This window comes from Falco biarmicus, chromosome 12, assembly GCF_023638135.1.
Source record: "Falco biarmicus isolate bFalBia1 chromosome 12, bFalBia1.pri, whole genome shotgun sequence".
NCBI classification, from domain to species: Eukaryota; Metazoa; Chordata; class Aves; order Falconiformes; family Falconidae; genus Falco; species Falco biarmicus.
In genome coordinates, this window is record NC_079299.1 from 6732113 (window position 1) to 6756685 (window position 24573).

Consider the following 24573-nt stretch of genomic DNA (forward strand, 5'->3'; position numbering starts at 1 on the left):
TGGCCTTATTGCTGTAGTTTCCGCCTGTAAGATTTTTCAATCCCAGGAAGAAAGTATGATTCCTTCTTACATATGGATAGATAAACACAACTTTAAAAATTCCTTGTGATTATACGTCGCATTTGCTAAATTTGCTAAGCATTTTAATGAACCATATTATAGGCTTACAGAAGTACTCTGTTAATGAGTATTAGCCTGCAGACTGTTACACATCTATAAATCCCTAAATACATGATGAAGTAATCAAATGACATATCCCAAAACACACACTTAAAATTCATCACTCAAGCTTGCCAGTGACTATGAGGCAGAACAACAGAAGAAGTGATCATTGTAATAACCAGCAAATTTATCAGGAAGAAAAGAATACGATCAATCTAAATCAGCTACTGTGACACCTGACATTCTCCAGAAGGGTTTGTCCACTGTAGCTGCTGCATGCAGAGAATGGTAGGAGCTACTGATAGGTGAAGGTCTGGAACCTAAGGTCCAAGTATAAAAATTATTTCCTATGACAATCACTCTAGTGTACATTGTTTAATCTCCTTCATCCAAAATATGCAGGGAAAAAACATGTCTGCTGAATAAGGATAAACAAGGAAAGACAAGGCTATTTAAAAATGCTGATTTTCTATAATATTTGTCTACATGTAAAGTAGAAAAACCTCCAACACTCAGAAAATACCGTTTTCATCTGCTATTAAGGAAATGGCTAAAAAGTTAACTCGTTCTGTATTAGCTGATCCAATGAGCTCAGTAATGTTTCACTGGACATACTGTGATTTTTTTTCAAGCTTTGAGTATGTGCGTTCAACACTGACAAACAGGCACGACAGACACAAAAATCAAACCTTATCTTCTTCCTTGGAATAGTCTGTCTACAGTTGGACCTGTAGTGTTAACCCACAAGACTTCAAGCTTCTGATTACTCATGTCTCTGAATTACAGTTACCTTCATACATGGAAGTAATTTTGACTTTTTTTTAATAGAGTCCTTAAATATGGAAACACACCAAAACAAAATTGTATACAGACACTCACGTGTCTAGAATTATACACTATGGTCACTAGGTTTTACATTTTATTTACAGTATCTCAGTCTGAATGGAATGTCTTCTGTAATTGCTCTTTAAAGTAACATTGGTTTTGGTTATTTACCAAAACATATAAATACAGCAAAACATAACTGTGATGTGTATAAAGGTACACACTATGGAATATAAATTTAAAAGATAGATTTATTTTACCTTTGCAGAGTAGTAAAACCAGTATTAAGTCTGGTAAATACCAGAACTGTTGAGTACAGAATAAATTTCCACCACTGCCACCACAGATCCAGCTCCACTGGAAACCACAGTGACGGAAGTACCAGACCAGATCAAGCACTGGCAGCCCCCAACCCTCTAACTAAAATGTTAAAACTTGCTTGAAAAAAGATTAAAAACAAACCAACCAAAACCTCTTCACCTAAACTGCCCAGCTCCTGATTTATAATCTACTGTTGCTGTTGCTACTGCTAGTATCGGAGTGCCTAACTGGCTAAGTTTGGTTATTCAAAAGTTGTACCTGCAGGTTTTTTTGTCTGTGTATTTGTTTGTATTTTTCAAGATAGTTCAAGTTCATCTGGAACATCTTTGAGATTAATGTCACCTTGCCTGTGGTTAGATTTCTTGCTGAATTTGTTCTCTTCCAATCATCCTGTCAGGACTTGGAGAAAAAAAAAAATGACCCACAAACCAAAAAAAACCTACACAACCCCAAAACTCCACAACCAAATAAAATCAAGAAAAAGGACTGAGCTCTGGTACAGTATTTTCTTACACTTGCAGCTTTACAAATTTAGCACCTGACTTAAGTGCTCCACTACAGGAGGAAAATTAGTAGAAGTCTGTCTTTCATCTACCTCAATTCCCTCCCAGGTAAGTTCCAATGCCACTGTTCATAAATCACTCTCACTTTAGCTTAATAGAGTTTGAAAACAAATATTTGCTGATAATTTGAGAAAGGTCACTTATATTGTTCAGCAGTGTTTGGCGTGAGCAAATCGAAGTCTGAATTACGTTTGCTGAGCAGGAAGCAACTTCAATCAACTCTCCTCCTTAGTGAGGATCTATCAAATTAATTCAAAAATTACAATGCATAACCTGATCAAATTTAATTTACATTTCCTCAAAGGTAAAGTAATAATATGACAGTGGTTGATTAATGAAATAGACCATGTTTTAACCTAGGAAATTCCTAACTGTCCTTAGTGCTAAAGATAAGCATATCCAACAGGAATCAATCAGGTAGGTAGGTTTCTCGAAATACAACTGCAATTACAATTATATAATATTCCTGCCACCATCACCACTGAACATATTTTAATAACCTCACCAAAATATTTCATCACAAACCCCATGGTTAGACCTATACGGTACACCTCACCTATCCCGCTCCTCAGCAGGGCTAACCAGCCCAAGACGTCTGTACTGCTTCCACTAGCTGAAGACAGCTCATTCACAACTAGCTCGTGTACCTCTGTCCAGCATTGTAGTGTGTCACATAAACACATCCTTAGAAAAAAAAAGGTAATTTAGCAAAAAAGATAGCACAGTTGCACGCTCCACAGCATTCACCAATGGTAGTGTATGTCCAATGTGAGTACCCTAACACTTGTATCGCACACCAGCGTCCACACAATGGAATGTTCAACCATCTACAGCACACACATGAATACAAATCTATACTATAAAACCCCCAAAACACAACACCGAATAAAAAGAAATACCTGCATCCTGACAGAACTTCACGTTGTGCTGGCTTCAGAGAGTAAGTTCTTCCTCTTATTTACTTCAAGATAGAATAGATTTGCCCACAGCTATAGAAAGTTCATAGCTTCTTCATATATAACCGATCATTCTCCAGTAACCAGAAAACTTACGCTTATCTAATTCTATAGCACCATAAAAATACGGACCCACCTGTACATGCATGTGCACATGCCAGCGCCATATATATATATATGTGATCTGCTTCACATTACCCCTACTTGGTTTTAATGACACAGAAACATTTTCCCCCAAAACCAAATGGCAGAAAATGCTTGGCTGCAGAACAATTACATTCTCCGTTCTATTTTGGAAAATTTAAGTAAGTTATATAATACATGATGACATATTACATACCAGGTCACTGTTTGTAAATAACCTCCCAACTATTTTGGAGATAAAAACTAAAACTCTTTGTCCACTGGGATCAGATTTATATGACATATTGTATGCCCATTTAATAATTCCCAAGAACCCCTCTAAAAACAGCATATAATGAAACTGAACATATTTTTATAGCCCACCTATATTGTCTCTTCAAAAAACAAATTTACAGCATTAAGTTATAATGTTACACATGACAAGATATCACTGTTTTCAAAGCCCTTTAAAAGAATTATCTGACTTCAAGACATAGGAAAACAGATACGTTACTCTTTCAGAGAAAGAGAAATGGACCTAAAAACACACAATGCTATAACGAGGGCTATATTTAGTGCTTGCTGAAAGCATCCTAACTGCTGTTTTCCTGTATACATAGCTGGCACTGAATTCTTTACTCTTTTCCTGAATTTTCCCTAACAGTGAATCCTTTATACTATGTAAACTAGAGCTATTTTTAGTGATTGTCAGATCTGAAGACTACACATATCCATAGTCATTACACCTTCTTCTTGCATGTAATCTCTCAATTAAAATAAATGTGTCCCCAAAGAACTCTGAAGGAGAGGCTAAATTAACAAACTGTTCAAGTGAACCAGAAGCAAGCCAATCCTTTATGAATACGGAGTCTGTAATTCGCCAAAATGCTCCATTTTGCTGTTCACAGTGAGGCTGAGGCTCAATAAAAATAAATACTGATGTAGGCAAGGCATTCCCATGGGGTTCATATATTGCAACTCACCAGTTGCTTTATATCAAAGAAACTGGGACACAGCTTGAAACTGGTGGGCTGCCTATTTGATAAAATGGAAAGCTATTGATGATAAGTATTTTCTCTTATTTTCATGCCCCCGGTGTCATAAACAGGCTAAGTACTTAGAAGTGGCTCCTAGCAGTCACATGCTCATAATGGTACCAGATACAACTTAGGTTCTGACTGATCAGAAAATGACACTTCATGGATTCTGCACAGTCACAGTTACGCCTTTGGATCACCCCAAACCAATAATCCCTAGCATCGGCTTTCCCAAAACCTCTAAGGATGATGCCATCAGCTTCTTACAAACATATCTGAATTTAATTCTTAGCTTAATTAAGATGCAGTCAGCAGTCCACACTTCAGCGATGACCTTTTAAGCAAAAATGCAGAATAATTCAGGTAGCTGCATTACTACTCTGCAATGCAAAAGGAATTTATAGAAAGTTGAATATACAGAATAAAATAGTTTGGAACGATGGTTATTTTGACTTTAATGGGGTCAGGAGAACAATGTTTATGAAAACCTTCTTTCAACCTAGAGGTGAGTAACCCATAAATGTATCAATCCTACAATTTATCAGCTCCTTCAAATATCTCAGAAACTGTTTAAAAGAGGCCGAGTGCTTCAAACATCTTTTCAACATCAGCCAATTTAAAAAACTTAAACATTAAATATGTAGCTAATAAAACGTTTAATTCATCAAACAGTAAGCCACTGTTAAAAAAAAAGGTATTTCTAAAGCCTGTACTACATTATCATCAGCTGATAGTGCTATAAAAGCACCTCAAGCCACAATTGCAAAATGTTTCACTGCCTTTGAAAAGCGTGTTTCAAAATGAATGCGCTGATGTTCTGAACTTTCATCCAAGAGGATCCAGAAATCCTCTATTATGTTAACCTTTTATAATTTGTCTTACTTTGTCCTTAGAAGGTCATCATGACTTCCACTTCTGCAGTAGAATCCAGCCTTTCATCAATGGAGTGTGAGGATCAAAGAGAAAATTAATGCGCATTGCCACTGGGTGGCTTTATTTCCCATAAACATCACAAATCCTAGGCTAGTTTATACTTACCTTTCGCAGAAGGAAACAAATACGCTCAATATTTCTCAGCCGCTCTCTCTGTCAAGAGAAAGTGGGAAAAAGGTAGGAGATTAGCTGTTGGTGTTATAAATCAAAGACAATATATTACAATTAGAATGGGTCAAGATCATAATTAACGGCTGCAGGAAAGCAACACACATCATGAATCTGAAACAATAGCATTCACTTCTTACCTACTGCTTGCAAGCCAAATGATTTGCCCATTTCAAAGTCCAAATAAGTCATTTTTCATCTGTTACTGGGTGTTTTAACAAGTACACAGAGTCAAGTCTGTGTTAGCTTTGAGCCAGAGGTTGCAACTTCTTTTTAGTCAGCATTTGTGGCTCTGCCCAATGGTGCCAATCTATATCACAAAGACTTGGTCTCACATTTTCAGGTGCCCAGCCTCTGGCGTCAAGATCATTCTGAATGGGAAAAAACAACTACGAAGTTTGTATGACAGCCCTTCCTCTATCACCAAGAGGGTGCCTGAGCAACATGTGACATTAGGATGTAACCCATTAGTGAAGAATATCTAAAATGGCCTAAAAATGCCACTTTAAACAGCAGATGCATTCATAAATACTGAAAGTGACTGTAATTAAACAGCGTGACTCAAAAGATTCTCTAATCATGATTCACAGGAAGATGACAAGTCAAAGACAGGTTTCCTTTTAAATGGTTCATAACGAGAAATTCACTAGTAAAATCAGATTTCACTCTGCATAACCCTATCACTGGAGTTACTGTGAAAGATTCTACTGTTGGTTGCACTGCAGAAGGCAGAGTGGTTTTGTTGTCCTTAGAACACTATCTGGTAATATTTTCATTTAGACATGGGAAAAAAATATTCTGAACTATGACCTTTTTTAAACAGGTAATGTAATATACTGAGAAGCCAACTCTCCCTAAGCTTTTTGCTTTTCAAATGTTTTAGATTTGCTCCAAGTTTGAGTTTTATTTCTATTCTCCAGAGAAATGTCCCTTTTCCTTTCCTGTCACCATGTTTAGGCCATTTCTAAAAAGAAAATATAATTTGGAAAGACAATGAGACAGTGGCAGCTTGATAGGCACCAGACAAATATTGTGCCTCTCTCTGATGTTTGTGATCTAAAAGAGATTCAGAAATTTTAGACTCACAATTGAAAACATGGAATGGACATATAAGGATGAGCTTGTGAAGCTGCAGAAAGCTTTCTTGCCTCTGGTAGGAGGTAAATGGAGAGGGAAAGATAACCCTCTCAATTCCCTTTAGAGGACAGGTGCCTAACTGCAGCTCGCCTTGCAGAAGTAGGAAGTCTATATTTGAGATGTAGGTAATAGAGTGTGAATGAGGAAATTTGAATTGAGTTCTCCATACTGCCATTGGTTTTGCCTCTGATCTCTCCTTAATTCAGCCCTCTCTTGTCAAAAAGGCTCTACACTCTGTCGTGAAAACATTGTGGAAGATAATGACATAATAATGACTACACATCAGACAACCTTATAGCGCAATAAAGAAAACTACCCCACCAAATAAACGGAATATGAGCACAAACAACTATGTATAGGGAAAAAGCAAATCACATCTGATCAAAGATACAAGAACTACCTGCTAAAAATATTCCTTTTATGTCATTATAAAAGGCATCAACATTACTGTGCAGAAGAAAGCCATCAGATTACTGATTGAATTATCACAGGAAGTTTCATAGAGGAAAGTCAAATATGTCAACTGATCACAGAATACAGTGCTGTGTTTTACTGGAAGCTCCATGATTAACTTTTTGATTACACCACTAACATGACTGAAACAGGGACTTACTAAAATTTTTTTATCCTGGAGACCAATTCCATCACCATTTTAAAACAAGAGGAAATTACCTCCATGGAGCATCTTACAAGTTTTAGGAAGAGAACCAGTTACTGGAATTTGGTACATACAAATACACATTCCTTGTGTGCAATTCTCAAGATGGCAAATAAAACCAGATAAAGTGAATTCAAAATCAGATTTCTTCCAGTAAATTCAAAACCAGATTACTTTCATTGAAGTCCTCTATAGGATTTCTTCATGTAATTTCTTTCTTCTGTTCTTTGCTTATGTTAGAGAACAGTAAACAAGACTTCTTATTCCAAGATTCACTTAAAGATTATGCTTAACATCATCAGTGGTCTAAGTACCACCACAAATCCTCTGCTGAGTTATGAAACAAGGTTAAATGGCACAGTACTAGCTAATGAATCTGGTTACCATGTGTAGGCAATTCAGTAACTTGATACTCTGTAGAGATCAAATTCAGCACCTGTCATAATCATTGTAATTCCCAGTGAGATGATGGCGAGCCAGGTTCTGCTTTCAGTCCTGGTGGTACAAACCTGATGCATGTTTAACTGTAGTCAGGTAAATCACCCTAAATCACATCTGCAATTAACAGAGGAATTTTCACATGCTTAAATCTGGGTTGCATTTTGGTTTATTAGGTAAAACCGAGTTTACAGTCCCAGAGTGATATTAAACCTTATCCATAGTAGATGCAACAGAATGTGTTATTTGCATTTAAAACACAGGAGAATTTAGAGCCCTGTCATGGGACAGAGAGGTCTAGGAATGTACCTCTTATCAAATCCCTGCAAGCTTTTGGCTCATTGATACAGACAGTACGGGAGAAGGTGGTCATCCCATGCTTGAGCACAGAGAAAGCAAATTATTTCAAAAAGGAAAACTTGTGCCACAGAATAAAAAGGCAAAAAGAAAGCATTAGCATCACATTAACTGTCCTTCAGTTTTTGAACTTCCGAATAATTTTCCTACCTCCTCCAACAAAAAGGAAAGCTATAGCCATAAAGAGTCACCATCTGGCTTCCTAAGACTGGCCCAATAAATCAATTTTCCAAACTACAGTTGACTTTGCAACAGACACCATATTCGTTTCCACACTCATACTTTCACTGGCAGTCAATATATTTCCCTTTCTTTAGTAATTGTTGCTTAGCAAGCCACTGTGATACTCACTGCGTGGACTGGGTTGCACTGATCTATTGGGCTTTTGAAGTCTGTCCGAAGTTCATCAAAGGCAATTATCTGAAAAACAATTTTTTCAAATATTGTAGTGAATGCTCAATTCAAACATTTATTTTTCCTTTAGGGACTAGTTAGATGCATCATCTCCCTTCCTCCCTTTCCTGTATGAGAAAATACAGGAAACTAGGTTCCCTGGCATGCTCCTTTGAGAATTAACTAGTTAAAACAAAACATGGGATACTCCTACCTATGACACCTAGAATCCATTAATCTGTCACTCTGTAAAATCATATCTATAGCCTTTTCAGCATCATTGCTTTCCAAATTTCTTCCCTCATATCAGGTAGAAATCTTTTCTCATACTTCTAAATGACATAAAACTACTTCGCAAACAAATACTTCTCCAGACCTGATGGAAAAAGTCATTAGCTACCTAAAACACAGAGATGCATCAGATGTGTATATATTAAACCTGAAATAGCATAACAGCCCTTTGTATTAGTTGCTAAACCTTCAGATATTAATTCTGAATTAGTATCAGCCCAATTATTATTAAGGCACTATTCATTATCAAGCAAACTCCTAAAAAGGTGAACCACTCTAGAGCAAAATATGTCCTTCCTAAATTCCAGCAGGTTTTAGAACTTCACTTCAGACCTCATTAATAGAGAGATGTCTTTTGCTCACATCCTTTAGTTTTGTCCATTAACGGATGGAATGAGACACACTGGTAAACACCGCCTGCTTTTAAAGTACAGCAGATAAAAGTGCCCATAAAAATAATGTTTGATAATGTTGTCTTGGAAAGAAAACAGCTGTAACAACCCTTAGCATATTTCATTCAAAGGACTCAAAGCATGTTCTTTATTTTATGTTTGTATTCCAGTAATACCCTTTCTTCTGCTTGCTTCACCCAAGGAATGAAAGATCACTATGACAGGCACCACAAACAGATGTTAAAACAATGATTCCTTTTTAGACAATTTACAAGCCAGGAAAGTATTCGTTCTCAATAAAAAGATGACGGAAGCACACGGTAGCTGACAGCTAATTAGCATAGGAGTGCAACAAGCATTCTATGACACATTACACCATGCTTACTGCCTAGCTGTTCAAAAAAATAACCAACTACATGTCAACACAGACCTGCTGTATAGATAAAACACATTCTTTTTACAGATATGGAATGCAGAAGCAGAAATCCTGAAAATGGCCTATCCATGATTCATATAATAATCTGGTGAGAGGCTTCAGAATAAAACCTAGAGCTACAATCCACAAATCTAAGCACTACTCCGCATCCCACTCTAATGCTGCATTCATCACACTGAAGCATATTTAAAATCAAAACTGTGGCATTTTACAGGAGCACTCTACAGAATTCAATTTATTCAACTATGACAAGTAAAAGTGCCAGAATAAACCACAAAGGGAACTACAAAATGTGATAAGTGAAGCATTTCTCCTCATGGATGAAGTATCTGTACAAGTTAGGTATTAAATCTGCAATGCATGTTTACACCAAGGTAAAAGAGCAAGCAGCAGAAACTGAGAGAGGGTTGGAATACAATTATGAAGAAGAAGGCTCGTGACACCTCTATATTTAATACTTCTTGAACAGATTTTCATGTTCTCAAGCTGGACCAACTGTTAAGAGGATAACAACCATGCGAGTCTGATGCACACACTTCTGTTTGTAATTAGGTACCAACATCAGCACTGACAGCATTGACAGAAAGGGGAAAGGACAGCCCTGTAACAGGTTAAGAAAGCTGCCTCAGTTCATAGGTGTGCCACCAATTTACTTCGGCATCCTGTGCATTTCCCTTAAATTCTCTTTGCCTCACTGTACTGGTACTCACAGATATAACTTTAAGATAGAAAACTTATGAGCTTAGAGTGACAACTGTTTTTAATAATGTACAGTAGTAACAGCTTTTTTCTTGTTGTAAATATAGAGAAGAGCTGAAATTTCTTCGGAGGAGGAAAAAAAGAAAAAAAAATAAGAGTGAATGTGCTGTGCTCTTCCTTTTGGTAGTCAGTAACAGCCAACCAGGAGTTTGAGATAGTAAAGAAATGACAGCCAATACAAGATCCAGCTCACACTGTGAGGAAAGACTGGTCTGAGAAAACAATATGGGGAATCCAAATACTGGAATCATAGGAAGGACCCCCCTCAAGAAGTCCAGGAAAGCCTCTAAAGATTCACTGAACACAGAGATAGCATGATAACCCTGAAGCATGTTTAGATGAAGAACAAGGTTGCTCTGAATGACAGAACCATTAAGGCAGGGCTCTGTTGAGCTAGCTTTAACTAATGCAGCTAAGTCTTGAAGAAATCCTAAACGACAGTTTGGAAAAGAGATTAGCCTCAAATATACTACACATTTAGATTTCCTCATTTTTTGCTTTCTCTTTTTTTTTTTCCTTTACCAGCATTCCCAACTGTAGTCAAAATCTACTCTTTATTTGCTAGCACACAATTTATTTACACTATACTTGCTTTATATCTAGATTTATAAGTGCACTGAAACAAATCTGACAGTATTAAGCACGTTGTTTTCATGGAACCAGTAAGTGTATATACAATAGTCTCACAGACAAACCTTCTGGGATGCCTGCAAATTATGACAATATTAAGAGACATTCCTGCTACACCTGCAAGAAACAGATTGAGGTCTGGTATCAAGCCCACAGGATTAGAAGAAAGTTTCTTCATTAAAAGTTTCAGTGTCTCTCTGGAAGGAGGCTGACAGAAATCAATCCTCCTCAATTCTTAATATGTTCTTTTACAAAAGGTCCATAACAGTTTATATTTTGTAAAATCTCCAGGAATAGAAATCCAGTGATGACATGAAGATATCAATTTTAATTTATTAAAAAGCACATTCCTATTTCTCAGACCCAGTGAAAAGCTTGAAAGCATAACATTAGGCAGGCCCACAATTAGAAAGAATCTAAAGAAACTCCAAAAGTTTTTTTGGAGGTATGGGGATTTTGCGTGTGAAGGGTTTTTTTAATCTCATAATGCTGTCTGTCCTAATTCTAAAACTGCAACTAAGAAAAAGAGAGAAAGAGAGCTGTAGCTTTTAAGATTGGCACTTGCTCACAACATACTATGTAACTGTGCAACAAATTATATTGTATTGCTGAAAACCAGGCTGGGTTGTGCTTCAGCATGGTTTACATAATTAATTTGGAAACATCTTCCTCTTTCAATTATAACTAGCCCTCTGTAACATTTAATACCCTAGGGCATTGTATGGCCAGAGTTGCCATTTTTCCCTACAAAAATCAAATAACTAACTACTTGCCTCCATTAAGTATTTCACAATGCTTTCACAGGAGGTGCAGTGTTTTGGCCAAATTCTAGAGAAACAACCTTGCACTTGTTTACATTTCAGATGGATGCAGTACAGCTACCTGCTTCCCACACACCAGGCAATCAGAGCTGCTGAATGCTCTGGGACAGCATCTGGGTGTGCTCAAGGTCCGTTTCACCTCTGAAATTGCCAAACTTGTCAGCATCTTGACAGAGTAGTTCATTTGGAGGCAAACAATGTAATAGATCCCAGTCAGGACTCTTCACCATATGAACTGCCATCATTTCACCTTTAAATTAATGTATTTTATAAACCATTCGATATCTTTTAGTTACCCAATCTAATTTGATCCAGAGCAGCAATTAAGACTACAAAGCATACATAGAAATGGACATCAGCAACCCCATCTCTCCAAAGGCCACTCAATAAACAGGCTTCCAAAGAAAAATTACTAGCCTCTAGTCACAAACCTAAACAGATAGCTAAGTAGATAGCTTTTTGGAAACATGTGCCAGGGACTGATCTTACATAGAGGAGAAATTTATTTCTATTAGTAAACATTAATGTTGCACGCAGCTTCATAGAAAGAGAATGAAGACTGTTTGGTATTTATTTAGCAACTCCAAGAAAAAAAATAAAATCAACAAAAGTTATCTATTTGCAAAGCTGTATCAGGAAAAAAAGGTATCATGTTTACCAATATTTTTTATCATTACTGCAGAAAGAGGCCAGGGATTGAATGGGCAATGGATATTAAACCACCTTCTGATGGGGAATTTTCCCTGTGATTCCACATTGCAGAACACTGCAGGAAGTTTGTTCTGTCATTGCCCTAGCCGTATTTTTTCTGTTGACAGAAGTGTACTTGTGGGTGTTAATCACCTAATAAAACTAAAGGTTTATAAAAATACTGGTTGCATTCTCTGGTAATTCACACCATCTGTAAGTCTCAAAACTCAAAGTGTAAGTCAGCAAAGAGTTTGCCCCAGTTTAAACATGTACTGAACAGACGAAATTGTGATGACAATGTATGTTTCAGTACAGCTACCACTGCAATGATACTTAGAAAATTTTTCATTACCTGCACACTTTGTGCTTATCTCTCTAGACAATAACAGCTTTGAATAATGAAGTATTCACATAAGTTTGAACCCAAATTTTAGTTTTTGCCATGCTTATGTACCCATCAAACTGAAATTTTCACCTATTAACAGTAGGAATGAATTATCATCTCTCATTTCTAGAGAAGATGCTTTTTTATCACTGAGCTCTTACAGAAATATATTTCAATTGAGAATGTGATGTTTTAGGGTGGCAGTGGAGTTGGCGTGGGTGTGAATTCAGTGACAGTAAAGTAGTTGGATATATTGCTTATTGGCATCTCGGAAAAGTTAAGATAAAACAGAACTTGATGACAACCACAGAACAGAACAGTAACACTTAACATATGTTTTCTTGCCACCATCCTGTCAATGCACCACAATCCCATCCTGAAGAAACTATCTTTAATGGTTCATTTAAACAATTTGTCTACCCCTCCACTCTCATACACAGCCTTCACAGCACCCACACCAGCAGTTCGTAGGCTATCTGCATGTCAGTACACGCACAGAAGACAGACAGGTTTAAGAGCATGGCTCCTTGGCTTCATGGCTGCATGTCAGCTGCTGTACAGACGTATTTACTGTGTTTGGAAATAGCGCTGAACACATATCATATTTGAACCATGTTGATGCAAGCTGGATGAGTTACTTTGTTGGCTTTTGTTGAGCAGAAGCAGCAACTGACAAAACATGTGACAGAGAGTCAAGTAAGAACACAAGATGACCTGAAAGGGAAGCTAAGTCTCTGTCTTGAGGTGACGGAGTAAGGGAAGCCCATAGTGAGATGCAGAGAACGGTGACATTGTCAAAGTGACAGACTGAGAGAATAATTTTTGCTACCCAATTCTCGTAATGCTACGAAAACAGTCCCAACAAGAAATCTAGCTATGTGGCTGGTGAACTTTTGTTCAAGATGCTTGTTCCTCTTCCCTCTTTCTCTTCTGGTTGAGCCAATCTGGTTCATGCTACCAAATATGAAAGTTTATTCAAAACTGCATGAATGGGTGGGCAACCTGCCTCATAAACCAGAGAATTTTATCCTTATAATAATATTTTAGTCCTTGACTACATCCTTTTGTTAAACACCTATTAAAAAAAAAGAAAAAAGTTTCACATCTCTTTCATCAAATGTTTTCATCATACCTGTCCATGCAACTTGGCAGTTTCCCAGACCACAGTATCTGAAATGCTGGTTCTGATGAGAATCTTAACACTACAGCCAAATAAAGTGCAGAGAGGAAAGTGAGATTAAATATATTCCTTTCTTCTCTTATCTCTCCCCAATGTATTTACTTTTCTGAATATTACACTTATTAATTCATCACATATTAATAGAAGTAAACAATAACAACTAACAATGCCTTGCAGTTATAAATCTTCCTTCAAGGTAACAAAGGCCTTAAATGCAAGGAAAATATAATTTCAATCTTTTATACAAGGGGGAAAACAAAGCTCACAGAAATTAAATTATTTACAGAATCAATGGCAGAACTACCAAAGCCTCTGGATTGCTGCACCACACAAAATATTAGTGAAAAAAAATACTGTCAGTATACTAAAAGCACATGAGAAGTGAAACTATGCATTTCTGTCCAATTATTGTACCGCTGTTCATCTCCAAAGCAGAGCATTTGTTTAAGCAGTGCCTTTTTGGATTAAGATTGCAAATGGTTTTAAACCACTCAAGGGCAGAAAATTGCTCTATTTGTCAGATTTCACACTAACAATTGTATGGCATTTTCTTGCTCAACTTGCATTTCACATGCTGCCACTATTAACAACTCTCCACACAAAAATCCAGACACATTGCTAATGCAAACAGATTTCTTGTGGCTCCATCCAGGGCTGTTCATACACCTGAGCACCTAGTCTTCACTTTTTTATAGAAGTTCTTTTGTCTGTAAAAGGATGTTACATTTAGGCCAACAAAATTTAAAATTTTTAGGTTCTAACTAGAAGCTTAAGCTAACTTAACAGTCATGAAAATCTTATTTTAATTTCTCAAGTATTCAAGCCAGATCCTAAGTATTTTAATAGAAACATAGAATGGCTCAGGGTTCAAAGGGACCTTAAAGATCATTTAGCTCCAACCCCCCTGCCATGGCCAGGGACATCTTACATGAGACCAGGTTGCTCTAAGCCCTCTCCAGCCTGGCCTTGAACACCTCCAGGGATGGGGCATCCACAGCTGCTCTGGGCAACCTGTTACAGCACCCCACCACCCTCACAGTAGAGAATTTCTCCCTAATCGCTGATCTAAATCTACTCTCTTTCAGTTTAAAGCCACTCCCCCTTGTCCTATCGATACAGACCCTCATCAGAAGTCCCTCTCCAGCTTTCTTGTAGGGACCCTTTAGGTCCTGGAAGGCCGCTATAAGGTCTCCAAGGACCCTTCTCTTCTCCAGGCTGAAGAATCCCAGCTCTCTCAGCCTGTCTTCATAGGAGAGGCACTCCTGCCCTCTGATCATCTTCATGGCCCTCCTTCAGGTTCTTCCAATAGAAACTCCAACATGCAAAATTAAAAATCCATAATCTCCATTCTGCAAACATGATTCAAAAGGTTTTCTATCTACCTATGGAAATGCAGAGGCATAATTATACTATACTCTAGTTAAATATTGATGCAAATCCATAGAGGAAGGCTCCCTTGCTGAGAGCAGGCATGCACAAACATACCAGTCTGCATTGGTATAGTTACATCACTGTATTCCCTTGCATAAATAAAAACTATAGGGAAAAAAAACCAAAAACCAACCCACAACCAAAACCTATACACAGACAAAGCAGTATTATTGCTTCAGCTATGCCAAAACAGATATTCAAGCCTCTAGAAAGGTACAGGAGAACCCACTAAGAATAATTATTGGCAGTCACCTGAAACAGTTCACCTATTAGTACAAGAATTAAAAACTCCGCCCACACTGTGAAGATGACAGAAATTTATCATCAGGAACACAACCATACTGTACAGAGCTTTGAGTGCTTTGAATATAAAGTTAGTATCTCCATGAGTTACTCGTTATTACTGCAACATTGTAGACAACAATTTGAAAAAGCAACCTGATTTCTGAATGTAAATAATTCACTTGTTGCTATTAGTTTTGACAAAACCACTAAAAAAACCTCAGCAGCTGCAAAATGCTGTGGCAAACACAATGCTCCCAGAAGGATGATTTGACAAGCATCTATTGACAGATTTCTACAACTGCTATGAAACAGGCTTTTAAAAATAATTTCATCCAACTGCAAGGAGAAACAGTTTTACTGGCTAACAACAGGATTCTGGACACAGATTTCACTTGCTCACCACAGACACTGCAGTGTGTTCCCCAGTTTTCCTGAAACGGAGAGATGTCAACCCCCTCCTTCAGGAAGGAGGCAAATGTTCCGCCTATTCCCTAAATACAGAGTTCAGAGATTACCTCTGCTTGTACTACAACTTTATACCCACTCACTGTCTTCCAGCCTAGACCAGCTGAGCTGTAGCCAGGCAAAAATCAGCTGTGCACATGTAAACTATAGTTCATTAGGAGAAAGAAGACAAGCAAGCAAGCTGTGCAGGAGGGACGATGCTAATACAGCTGCACAGAGCCTGTTTCTAAATAGGCTAATAATTTTGCTCCCTGCAGCTAGAACACATTTCAAAACAGACCTCAAGCGGAGGAGGAATTTTTAAGGTAAGTCCAGACTGCCATGCTTCCCTCCCTCCCCACAGGATTTCATCATTTTGTTGTCTTTTTTTTTTTTTTTATTTTAAGCCTTACATTACTGCATTCAGTACAGGGAAACAGTTCAGAAAGTAGAAGTATTCTGTGAAACAAACACACTCTTCAACTTTTCTTTTTAAAAGGTACACAAACTGTTGCTACCAATATTAAGAAAACCCCCCACATTTTCAAGTAGAAACAAAACTGATTAATACACCACATTGTTCTTAACAGAAAAAAGTGTGCATGTACATGGAGATGCATAACAAGTTTAATTACATTCACTGTGGTAGAAAATTCTTCTGCCTCAGTTGACTTAAAAAATCATGTCTTCGATCTCTCACAAGAGAATCTGGACCATCAGGCTACTCATTTTTTTGAAACATAGGTAACAGTGTCAGTTCTTGGTATCATGCTACCATGCATAAATATACATTTCCCTGAAGGGATTACAGCAGCAAGAGACCCACTGTTGTAAGAATTTTATACAATGAGAGACCACATTCCATTTAGCAGGATACCGGTGTCTAGAGGCTCTGAGTCAGTGGTGAAGGCAGTATCTGGGTCTGAACCAAAGGCAGCAGATACGAAGTGGGCACTCCCAAGCGGTTACGCGCATGCTCTTCTCCTTCTACCAATAAAATCTTACAGATTATTTGACAATGTTTTCCACCAGCCCGAAAGGCTCTGAATCTATGCACTTTTGTAGGCTACAGGAAACACAGGTTGAATCTCTGCAGCACTAGGGAACTGAGTATAAGTCTCCCACACTCCTTGCAGTTTTGACACAAGCATGCCACCAGTATTCTGCCCTGCATATGGTCTCCTTCTCCTCCTACATGCAATGGAGTATTTTATGTGGATTCTTTCTAGAACAAGCAGGTTTTCCCATTCAGATAACGAGATCAAAACCTTTTAAACATTTCACTATCTAACCACTTCTGATTTCTTCAGTTCAGCACCAAAACTGCAAGATCAATTACTCACAGAACACTGGTGACAACAAATTGATATGTCACATCAGGAATGCTGTCACTTGTTAGCTAGGTACTGACTTGATCTGATAGTCAGGACTGTCTCGAAAAGCAAACAAACTGTTACAGCACGGATTCCCACTTACAGCCACACATTCAGCAAGCTAAGAAAGGGCAACCTAGGCAAAGGTCTTACAGACTCTTGCACCAGCTTTTTCTTCTGTCCTGAAAAGGATGCAAACAAAGACCACATCTGCAGATAAACTGAACAAGCAGATGTATGAAATTAGGCCAAAGCTTCACCTCTAGTCTTGATCTCTTCAATGGCCAAGAGCAAATTATGGGAGCTTGAATCTAAGCTTTACATCTGAGGTGTTGACCTCAGATTTGTGCCTCTGATTCAGGTAATGGCTAGTGCAGATGAACTGGTTTGCAGACCTCTCAACCAACCAGGGTGAGTTAAAAAGATCACCAGCACTATTTTCTACCCAAACCCAGGAGAGGCTGGGGAGCTCTGCTTTCAGCAGAAGAAAGAGCACTGTTTTGGCCTTGCTTCTCTTTATACTAAACTCCATACCAATTAAGAAAGCACAATAAGAAATGAGACCCCTAGGATGTACATCTTCTACTTGTATAGGCCAAATTCTTTTTTTACTACCCAGCTTTTTCCACACTGAGCTGGGTACACGCTAGACATGAGCTGGTGAAAGACCTAACACAAAAGACTGGCCAGATGATGAAGGTAGGAGGAAAAGTCTTAGTCTGGTCACATTGGACCAATAGCCTGCTATTTTCTGTCCCTATTATTCCTCAAAATTACAAATAATTTCTAATTTACCCCACCTTAAATGCAACGTGCTCCCATGCAACATTTCTACTTGTCTTTTTCTTCTCATCAAAACTACAGTATGGGAGATAGGTGAGCAGAAAGACACAGATACACTGAAGCCACAAAGCTCCATCTTCACAAATTATTCTCAAAACTAACTGAAGCACTGTTTCTATTAGTTAACAGCACAAAACTGATAATTCCAAAGCTAGGAATAAACAGGATATTTCTGCAGAATAAATTCATGGAAAGGGTAGTAAACAGATGGGATAATGTACTGGAATAGATAAAACTAGAAAAAAAATACTTGCTCCAAAGAAGGAGGTGAGAGAATGAGATCAACAGAGAAGATTATTTTTCAGTAACAGTAAGGTAAGTCATGGATGAGAGATTTGCTAATTGGCTAGTGCTGTCTCTAGTTTCCAGTCTTAACACCACACCACAATTTATTCTAATTGTGAGCTTTCAAAGATTCCTACGTATTGTTACAAGTTATTATTTTGACATTTTTAGTTTCCGTTACACTGATACATGCCTGGGAGCAGTATTACCTCCCCATACCCCCACACGCTCTTTACATTGAGTTCTCTTCCATTTCCTCACAGGTTTCATGTTGCTGCTGCTAATTCTTATCCCCCCCTCCTGCATTCTCTATTCCTACTAGCAGTGATGTATACACAGTCACCAAAATCCAGGAAACACATAAGGGCATCTGGGTTCTGTCACTAAAAAAATCTGTTCAAGCATGTCACATATTACACCATACCCACACAGAAGACTCATTACACAAGCTGTCTAAAAACGTCCACCACCTGAATTCAACCATACCTTCTAGAATCAAGCAGCCTTCTCAAATAATTGTCTTCCAAATAAGAATTCTGTGCTCTAAATCTTCTCTCTTGTTAGTCCCTTGTATTTTCTTCCTCTCATTTGCTCTTTCCTTCGTATCTTTCTCCCCGAACTCCTCTTTCCCACAGTCCCATTTTCCCCCTTCCCACGCTGTTTTTACCCCCCACTATCCACTCAACAGTGGGGCCCTATCAACACAGTCTCAGAAAGGAGCCTGCTGTGGGTTGGCAGGCAGAAATGCTGCCAGATCTGTGCTTCCTGCCTCCCAGGGCCACAGCAGGACCCCACTAGACCAGCAAGAGGCAGAACAAGGAAACAGGAACTCTTCTGTTGCAGGCGGCATCAGGCAGGGATGATGAGATTTGAGACCTTCCCAGGTTATCTTTCTTTCCCAAAAGGAGGCCAGGCAGAACTTGGAGGAAATAACTCCAAGGCAAAGACACACACACATGAAAAGACCACCAGCCACAGAGCTGTGGTTGCAGAGATAAGGGAAGGTGAAGGAATACAACAGTAATGCAGCTGTGGTTGCAGAAATAGGGCAAGGGGAAGGAATACAGCAACCAGTAAAAATGGTCAAACGTTGAGAGTAAAGTAAGAGCAGCCCAAAAAGCATCCTCATCTGTTCAATTATGTTCTTATGAAACTCCTTAGTCTAATTACAGGAGCATGATTAAGGCTAAGGATTTCAGCACAGCTCCAAACAGGCCTGCCATTTAAATGATCAGCAAATCAATTTTCTAAAGGATCTGCTAATAGTGTTTATATAATACTGAGAGAAGAAAAACTGAAGTACACACAATCAAATTGATCTCAGTGAAGCTTTCATTATGCTTGCTTATCAATGTCCACTCTGTGAATGTACAAGGCAGTTTATACTTAATGGTGATACAATCTGAACTATTTAGCCAGAACTCATAACACAATAAAATAATAATGCAACAGAAGATTGACTAAACAATCAAACACTTCAAACACTGAGTTATGGCATGAAGATGGCTGGCATTTAAAAGCGTTCAAAAATCTAATGTCATTCTATTAAAAAAAAAATGGCACTGGTATCAACAATGCCTGGCGCTTGCACAGTATTTGTTATCAGAGAATTGCAAAGACTATAACTTTCTAATTCTCACAATTTTACTGTAGATCGCCTTAATTTTTTAACCTTTGGTTCATCCAGTGATGTGCTTAGCTTACACACTTCCAGCTGTGTTTAAAAAAAATAAAAATCCACCTGATAGTTATAATATGACATGACCTGCAAAAGCACAGAAATACAAAAGGACCCAAAACCAACCCAAAGGTTTTTCACGACCTAACATGTTGGTAAGGAGTAGCAAGCAGTGTACTATGGGACAACTCAACATAGGCACTATTTCTTCATCTCCCTTACCTTCTGCTTCATGTGCTCACATTATCAAAACTGGAGCTGCAAGTTCAGCACTCCTGCAGTATCTTGCTGAGAAAACCTACTTCCATTGTAAATGTTTTGTCATTTTTCAGTGCCTTCTAATGCAACTTCTTACAATGACATTCCTAAAATAAATCCTTGCTTTATATAGTAATATTTTTTCAATGAGAAGTGGAAAAAAGTATAAAGACTCTTGTCCTGCCTTCACAAAGTGCATTCATGTTCCTCTGAATTTTTCTGGGCACACAATGAAACACTAAGCAAGAGGAAGATGCTGTGTCTCGGCAGAGAAGTTTTGTACTCAAACTGGGAGGACAGGATGGGCAGACTACAAGGTGAAAAACTGGCTGTACCATCAGACTGAAAGGGTAATGGTCACTGGTTTCAAGTCTGATTGATGCCCAGTTAAGAGTGGAGTTCCTCAGGTATCAATACTGGAACAAGCCTTATTTGGTATCGCCATCAATGAGTTGGAAGATGTGACAGATGGGGCAAGTTTGCAGATAACACCAGATTGGGGAGATCAGCTGACATACTAGAGGGTACGGCTGCCATTAGAAGCAGATTTGAAAAGCTGGAGGAACTGGCCAGCAACATCCTCATGATGGTCAACCAAGACAAGGGCAAAGTCCTGCACCTGGGATAGACTATCCACATTCAACACTACAGCCCAGGAGCAACCCAGCAGAACAGAACCTGGCCACTCCAGTGAGCAAAAGAAGTTTGGAGCACATAATATACAAAGAGAGACTGAAGGAAGCAGGTTTGGCTGTGGCGGGATCTAATCACAGAATGGTTCAGGGTTCAAAGGGACCTTAAAGATCATTTAGCTCCAACCCCCCTGCCATGGCCAGGGACATCTTACATGAGACCAGGTTGCTCTAAGCCCTCTCCAGCCTGGCCTTGAACACCCCCAGGGATGGGGCATCCACAGCTGCTCTGGGCAACCTGTTACAGCACCCCACCACCCTCACAGTAAAAAATTTCTCCCTAATCGCTGATCTAAATCTACTCTCTTTCAGTTTAAAGCCACTCCCCCTTGTCCTATTGCTACAGACCCTCATTAAAAGTCCCTCTCCAGCTTTCTTGTAGGGACCCTTTAGGTCCTGGAAGGCCGCTATAAGGTCTCCAAGGACCCTTCTCTTCTCCAGGCTGAAGAATCCCAGCTCCCTCAGCCTGTCTTCATAGGAGAGGTGCTCCAGCCCTCACGGCCTTCCTCCAGACTCACTCCAACATGGCCATGTCCTTCTTATATTGGGGGCCCCAAGATCTGAACACAGTACTCCAGGTGAGGTCTTACAAGAGCAGAGTGGAGGGGGAGAACCACCTCCCTTGGCCCGCTGGGCACACTGCTTTTCATAGAACCATTTAGGTTAGAAAAGACCTTTAAGATCACCAGGTCCAACCACTAGCCCAGGACTGCCAAGTACACCACAAAACCATGTCCCTAAGCACCATCACATGTTTTTTAAACACTTCCAAGGATGTTGATTCCACCAGCTCCCTGGGCAGTGTGTTCCAATGCTTGACCACCCTTTCAGTGAAGAAATTTTTCCTAATATCCGATCAAAACCTCCCCTGGCACAACTTCAGGCTGTTTCCTCTTGTCCTATTGCTTGTAATCTGGGAGAACAGACCTAACCCCCACCTGTCTATAACCTCCTTTCAGGTAGTTGTAGAGATCTATAAGGTCCCACCTGAATCTCCTCTTCTCCAGACTAAACAAACCCAGTTCCCTCAGGCACTCCTCATAAGACTTGCTCTCTAAATCCTTCACCAGCTTTGTCGCCTTCCTTTGGATGCACTGCAGCTCCTCAATATCTTTTGGTGCAGCCCAGGATACAGTTGGCTTTCTGGGATGCAAGCACACACTGCTGGGTCATGTTGAGCTTCTCATCCATCAGCACCCCCAAGTCCTCCTCGGGGTGCTCTCAATCCATTCTCTGTCCAGCCTGTATTCATGCTTGGGATTGCCCCAACCAGTGTTGGAAGACCTTGCACTTGGCCTTGTTGAACTCCACAGGGTTCACACAGGCCCACCTCTCAAGCCTGTCAAGGTCCCTCTGGATGGCATCCCTTCCCTTCAGCCTGTCAACCTCACCGCACAGCTTGGCGTCATTGGCAAAATTGCTGAGGGTGTACTCAATCTCACTGTCCGTGCTGCCAACAAAGATGTTAAACAGCACCAATACTGACTCCTGAGGAATGCCACTCATCACTGGTTCCAACCTGGACACCAAGCTGCTGACCACACCACTGAGTGTGACCATCCAAGTCCAACCATCAACTCCATGTCTCCCCAATTTAAAGACAAGGTTGTCTTGCAGGACAGTGTCAAATGCTTTGCGCAAGTCCAGGAAGATGACATCAGTTGCTCTTTCCTTATCCACCAATGCTGTAAGTCTGCTGTAGAAGGCCACCAAAATTGTCAAGCACAATTTGTCCTTAGTGAAGTGGTGGCTGTCACCAGTAACCTCCTAATTTTTCACATGCCTTAGCATAGTTTCCAGGAGGATCTGCTCCATGATCTTGCATTCGGTTCCCTGGGGGAGGTTAGACAGAAGTCAGCATAAAGCTTTTCTCTGGGGCACGCACCAAGAAGACAAGAGACAAAAGTCAGAAGTTGCACTCACAGAAACTCCAGCTGCGTGTAAGAAAACAACGTTCACAGTGAGAGAAGTAAAGCACTGGAACAGGTTCCCAGAGAGGCTGTGGACTCTCCATCCATGAAGAGTTCATAAGTCACCCGGATAACAGCCTGAGCAGCCTGGCTCACTTGGAAGAAGAGATTTGACTAGATGATTTCCTAAGTCTCTTCCAACTGAAATTACTCCATGAACCTTTTATTATTCCTTTTAAAAGGAACTGGATATTTCTGAAGTTGTAATTATTACCAAGGAACATAGGAAATATTCTGTGAATAAAATTGTATTTTACTTTCTGCATATCATTATGGTCACAAATTGAGTTTTTAAATGGGAATTTCCAACTGTGAAACACTGGAAGTTGATCTAGTAAACCAAGCGGTATTTGACATTCTTCCACCCTTATCTCATCCGCTGACTGTCCTGTGGCTTTAAGTGACTATCTCTTTGCAGAGTGGAAATAATAATTCTTATTTTTTTCATATGGGAGAGAGGCTTTGTTTCTACAGAAAGTGGAAGCGTTTTCCAAACCACCAACCTCCTGAAAAGTCTCTCAATATTCCCAGCTTATGACTAAAGTGAGACCTAGTTTCACTGCCTGGTAGAGTCACCTCCAGCTGTCAGCAGCAACGCTGGTTATAGATCAACTGCACGTCAGAGGCACTGAGGAAAAGAAACAGGTCACAGAGAAGTCTAGTATCTACAAGGAGAAGATGCTTATTTTCTGCTAAGCTTCTTCCTCTTTCTGAAAAATATTTTGATATAAGGATATTTATGTTGGGGTGGGGGGAATTAACTAAGCCAGATGGCTGAGGGTTGAATTCAATATTTTAAGTGTGATTTAATGTAGTATGCTGTGGCTGAATAAACAAATACATGTAACAAGCTATAACCTCATACCTCAGACTCAGTCTAAGAGTTGTACTCAGAGTCTAATAAAATAAGACAGCTATATTGCCTTGCTTATTAACAAGCATAGCAGTTTTTAAAAAATCACTAGAAATACATTATTTACCAATTTGGATATAAAAACCTTTTAGTAAGTAGATTTTCCAACTAATCTTAAGACCAAAAAAATACCGGATATATGACAACCAAATAGCATTTAAATAATTCTCTGCAAATTTTCTGTGGGAGGCATAAGACTCCACAGAATAATTTATTTTACACAGATAACAGAGTCACTGTGACTTGTGAAGCAGCTGGAATTACAGCCAGTGGCAACCACTCATAGTTTAAAACCCTTCTCCAAACAAATCTCATCATAACTGTTCAAGCATACACAGAGATCCAATTCAATCCTTCCGCAGCATTTAAGTCTGTGGTAAAGCCTAAAGACTTCTATGATTTTTTAATTATTATTTAAGAATGACAAGGTAACTAAACTGAAATACACTTATTCTCAATATATAAAATATAGTTTGCTCCACAGCCTGTGCTGCCTGGCCTAGCATCTGTCTGTCAGCATTAATGGGAAGAATTTCTGAAAGAAAAGTTGTAAGGGAACTGTCAAGGTATGTTATAGCCAGACCAATCTGGTGGTGCCGTGTCTTTAAAAAGAGTGGAAATATCAGACTCATTCCTTAAACTGTCATGACTATGAAACCTCCAGAGACAATGTGCTTAGCTGCTCACAGAAGAAAAAATGTCTTCAAGAAATATGTATAGCATACAGGAACAACATTTGTGCTCCC

General features: G+C 39.1%; 1 protein-coding gene across 1 annotated transcript in view; it reads right to left on the reverse strand.

Moving 5' to 3' along the window:
- CNIH3 (cornichon family AMPA receptor auxiliary protein 3) overlaps positions 1–24573 on the reverse strand; it is a 47145-nt gene that overhangs the window by 16813 nt on the left and 5759 nt on the right. The window contains exons 2-3 of the mRNA XM_056357842.1: positions 8030–8098; positions 5026–5073 (exon numbers count right to left, since the gene is read on the reverse strand). Of these exons, the coding sequence (XP_056213817.1) occupies positions 5026–5073; positions 8030–8098 (117 nt within the window). The remainder of the gene's footprint in view (positions 1–5025; positions 5074–8029; positions 8099–24573) is intronic.